The sequence below is a fragment of the Rhagoletis pomonella genome, unplaced genomic scaffold (assembly GCF_013731165.1).
Source record: "Rhagoletis pomonella isolate Grant_MI unplaced genomic scaffold, Rhpom_1.0 Rhpom_scaffold_00001, whole genome shotgun sequence".
NCBI lineage: Eukaryota > Metazoa > Arthropoda > Insecta > Diptera > Tephritidae > Rhagoletis > Rhagoletis pomonella.
The window spans coordinates 112,185,860-112,191,025 of record NW_023458555.1 but is presented as its reverse complement, the minus strand read 5'-3'; the positions used below and the strand labels follow the sequence as shown (position 1 = coordinate 112,191,025).

General features: G+C 38.7%; 1 protein-coding gene across 1 annotated transcript in view; it reads left to right on the top strand.

Moving 5' to 3' along the window:
* LOC118749844 (guanine nucleotide-binding protein-like 3 homolog) overlaps positions 1–5,166 on the top strand; it is a gene marked incomplete at both ends in the record, with an annotated part of 48,452 nt that overhangs the window by 36,849 nt on the left and 6,437 nt on the right. Inside the window, 1 exon segment of the mRNA XM_036484627.1 lies at positions 2,054–2,452. Coding sequence (XP_036340520.1) covers positions 2,054–2,452 — 399 coding nt within the window.

Below are 5,166 nucleotides of genomic sequence, written 5' to 3'. Positions count from 1 at the left end.
AAACTGAATAGCTTAAACTGTAGCTGTTCAGTTTATAGGGTAACGGTTAAATTTTCCAGATCCTACCGCGAACGCGCTTCGCGGCAGATGAGACCCATAAATGTTGCTGCCTTGGGCACTGCTGTTCTCTTGGACTAATCCCTGCGTATCTATAAAAATACACTAAGTTAATTCTACCCAAAATGGCGTGCCTTCTGGGGCCTTTGAAGTACTCTTACTGGTATCCCGCGTTACAAATGAGGATAGAGTCCACTTGAATTACGAACCCTGTGGGACTGGAGATCCTACCTCCTAAGAGTTTTATAAACAAATTTCATTGCTATGGCAAAATTTTGATGATAACAATGTAACGACGCTAAAATTACACAAAAAACGCCGAAAGACGTAAAATCGTTTTTTTTTTAGATAATGTCATTTAGTCCAGTTATTTTCATTTTTAGTTTTCATTGCGAATGAAAAAATTCAAACTTTAACATGGTCATACGGTCATGTACGATATGGTGTATGGGTAACATTATTTCCTGCTAGTATTTCATACAAACAATTATTGCACTTTCACTTAACCCTAGCAAACTTGTTTATTTATCCATCGATTTTCATCGGTAGTAGTGTTTTAAGCCGCAAAACAAGCAGTTATTGGCTAGTCTATACTAATATATATTTTGAAAGGCGTTTTTTTCTGTTCGCAAAGCTCGAGAAAGGCCGTACCGATTTTTTTGAAATTTCGGAATCTACTGCAGACTTTCCAAGGATGGTTATAGGCTAAAAAAGTTTCGATATAGAAAGGGGGCGTGGCACCTCCCATACGAACCGAATTTTTCAAACTGCATATATTTGTGGTAGAGGACTAGAACTGGGTATGGTGATATATACATATATAAGACCAATTCCATACTCATGGAGAAAAATTTACATGGTTGGAGAATGGGGCGTGGCACCTCCCATATAAACCGAACTTTTGATATTGCATATTTCTGGAAGTGTTCATGGTAGACTGTAAGCCTTTTTAAAACTCTTTAGTTTGACACCCACGTGCCAACATTTCATTTACTTTATCAATTTAACTGAGTTACAATTTCCAAATAGGTGGCAGCCCCCCTCAAAAATATTTGTAACTGTTATCTTTCTTAAACCTCTTTAATTTGATACCCATATTGTAATATTTTATTTATTTTATCAATGTAATTTAGTTAAATTTTCAAACAGATGGCAACCCTCCTCAAACACATTTTCGGCAGTAAGCCTTCTTAAAACTCTTTAGTTTGACACCCACATGCCAATATTTCATTTTTTTTTTTAATAATTTGACTGAGTTTAAAGTTTCAAATAGGTGGCAACCCTCGTCAAAAGTACTTCCAGCAGTTATCTTTCTTAAACCTCTTTAACTTGATACCCATATTGTAATAATTAATTAATTTTATTAATATAATTGGGTTTAAAAATTTTAAAATAGGTGGCAACCCTCCCAACTTTTGCGATATCAATGGTTCTGGTATTATACCGAATAATAAAAAAAAATATTCAAATCGGTTCAGCCGTTTCGGGTTTTGATGACCGTGACATACGAACACAAAATTTTTTTATATATATAGATATACATAGAAGATGTCCAATGCGTGCTTTCGATTTTAATCTTTGACCACAACAAAAATTCCACATTGTTCATTCGTGAATAAACTTTCAGTTTCTCGATTACTTTTACAATTTCTTTGAGTAATTGAAAAAACTAAAGTACTCTTGCAATTCCAGGTAATGGAATTAAAAAAAAAATCATATACATTTTCAATTCCTTTCAAAGAATTGGAAAAAAATTACATTACTAGCACGTAATTTATTCCAATTACAATTCCTTGTAATCTGTAATTGGCAGTTATTTAATTCCTAAAGGAATCATTACGACCCAGCTCTGGGTGCTGGTTATCTAAACATTAAATAGACAAAAGAGAAATAACCAAAACTGGTCAAAATGTCGCTTAACTTAATCAGGTGACTACAAGGGTGTATATTTGCGACTGATTTTATTAATATAAAAATTTTTGTTTTTTAATTACAGGAAAATTTTTGAAGAAAGGTGTGCCAGATGTTGTTGCAGCAGCTCGAAGTGTAATTAATGACTGGAATAGTGGTAAAATTAAATATTGTACGCAGCCGCCTGAACTTGAAAAAGGGGGTGATGTTCATCTCAGTGCCTTAATAGTGCATACAACTGCTCGTGAATTTGATGTCGATAATTTCGAAGCAATGGAAACAGAAATTCTTGACAGATTTGATGTCAAAAATGAAGAAGTAATGAAAATTATTTCGAATGAACCTACGGAATTAAAAACGCCCTCAGATGATAGTGGTCCGAAAAAATCCGGAGATATTGTAGTTAATGAAAATCTAATTACAATCAAAAAGCGCAAATTAAAAGAACCGGAGGATTCAAAGGATCCCGTAATGAACATCGAAGGTAAGAATAAATTAATGCTTCATTTACAATGAATTCTATACCTAGAGTGGTGGGACTACTTGTTCCATTAAGTGATTCAATCATAACGAGCAGGATGTATGTAGTATACAGAGCTGTTAAATTTCCATCAGAGACCGGCTTTGAGTAATAATAATATTGGTGTACTTATTCATGATCCATAACAATTGGTGCAAATGAGTACTCATACTAATTCCAAAAACTGCTATGAATAATTCCACCAAAACAAGAACACACTCAAAATATACTTAACCTTATTTGTGCCGGCAATTTTTGTCTGTATATAGTATAGTCTACCAGCTGGGTTTTACTTATTTGTTCGAGTTAAAGACTTAAATCATTGCACTGAACTATTGGTGCTTCTTGAATAAGTTGAATATTAATTATGTTCTGCTTTGTGTCACATACGGTCGCTACCATAAACATCCTTGCAGTACGGGGGAGTGACTACAGGACTGCTGAATCGGTAGCTAGGTACGTAGTGTATTTCATCGATTACTTTTACAAGGCAATGTCCTAGGCGGTAGTCACCATCGGCTCTCTTTGCACTACCGGGAGTTACTAAAGTAGTCACTTGCGTGATTTATGGGCGCCCTCTGTCGTAGTTTTTCGCTATTCTACTTATGACTGGTTCGACTCTGCACTACCATGTGCACTGCCACGGGTTAATAGAGAAGCTACTTACCTTGGAGTCGGTGCAGTAGCGGTTCAAAAGTAGCGATTGACTCCAGCCCCTGCAGTACGGGGGAGCGACTACAGGGCTGCTAAATCGGTAGCTACGTGATAAACTCCGTCAATTACTGACCGACTACTTGCAGTGTATTCATCGATTACTTTTACAAGGCAATGTCCTAGGCGGTAGTCACCATTAACTCTCTCTACTACCGGGAGTTACTAAAGTAGCCACTTGCGTAATTTATGGGCGCCCTCTGTCGTAGTTTTTCGCTATTCTGCTTACGATTGGTTCGGCTCTGCACTACCATGTGCACTACCACGGGTTAATAGAGTAGCTACTTACCTAGGAGTCGGTGCAGTAGCGGTTCAAAAGTAGCGATTGACCCCAGCAATACTGGAGGGGTGTTAGTGTGATTTTGCGTTCTGTCGCATTCTCGTCGTTCCGCTGCCGTTTGTACATTTTTTGTTACTATAAAAGACTAAAATCACGTAAATCATTCGACTGACTTCTTAGTGCTGCGACTCATTTTGGTATAACAAATTTTTTCCCTGATTTGCTTAGTATATACTAATTGGCACTTATTTTCGATTCTACAAAATTTAACTAAAACGCCGCAATATGGGTATAAAATGAAAGTTATTTTTGATAACATTAGTCCGAAAATATTTGCGGTGAGGATTGCATGTATTTTTAATACAAAAATGTACTTTGTTAATTTCAAAAAGCATTTTTTTGAATACGCTCAATATACGTATGTACTCTTCATCCCAGCGTATTTCCAAATAGGGTTGCCACCAAATTTTTAAAGTAAGAAATTTCCTTTTTTAATGGGTTATCAAAGGCCAAATTTTTATTTTTTTATTTTTATTTTCCAAACTCTTCTTCTTTTGCGGCGCTGTAACCGCCTAAGCGATTTTGGCCGAGTTCAGCAAAGCACGCCCGTCGTTTCTCCTCTGTGCCAACTGACGCCAATTGGAAACGCCAAGTGAAGCAAAGTCCTCCACCTGATCTTTCCATCGCAGTGGGGGCCTCCCTCTTCCTCTGCTACCACCAGCGGGTTCCGAGTTGAAAACTTTCAGAGCTGGAGCGTCGGTGTCCATTCGAACGACATGACCAAGCCACAGGAGCCGCTGTTTTGTAATTCGCTGCACTATGTCCATATCGTTGCAAAGCTCATACAGCTCATCATTCCATCGTCTGCGGTAATCGCCGTCGCCAACGTGTAAAGGCCCGCAAATCTTCCGAAAAACCTTTCTCTCAAACACTCCAAGAGCCGCCTCATCGGATGTTGTCATTGTCCATGCTTCTGCGCCATATACCATCACGGGCATGATGAGTGACTTAAAGAGCGTGGTTTTCGTACGTCGAGAGAGGACTTTACTCCTGAATTGCCTACTCAGTCCAAAGTAGCACTTGTTGGCAAGAGTGATTCTGCGTTGGATTTCAATGCTGACACAATTATCGGTGTTAATGCTGGTTCCCAAGTAAACGAAATTCTCTACTTTCTCGAAATTGTAACTGTCAACAGTTACGTGGGGGCCAAGGCGCGAATGTGCTGACTGTTTGTTTGATGACAGGAGATACTTCGTCTTGTCCTCGTTTACCACCAGACCTATTCGCTTTGCTTCCCTATCCTACTTGGAAAAGGCAGAATACTCTTCGCGGTTTTTATTACCGATGATGTCGCTGTCATCGGCATAAGCCAGCAATTACACGCTCTTGTAGTAAATTGTTCCTGAGCGGTTCAGCTCTGCAGCTCTTATTATCTTCTCCAACATCAGATTAAAGAAGTCACATGAAAGGGAGTCGCCCTGTCTGAAACCCCGTTTTGTGGCGAACGGCTGGGAGAGGTCTTTCCTAATTCTGACGGAGCTGGTGGTATTACTCAACGTCATTTTACACAGCCGTATGAGTTTTGAGGGGATGCCAAATTCAGACAGCGGCGTATAGGCAACTCTCTGGTAAAATTTTCGGGCATTCTTCCTGTCGGCCAGCATTTTAAGCTCTTCGCACTCACGTA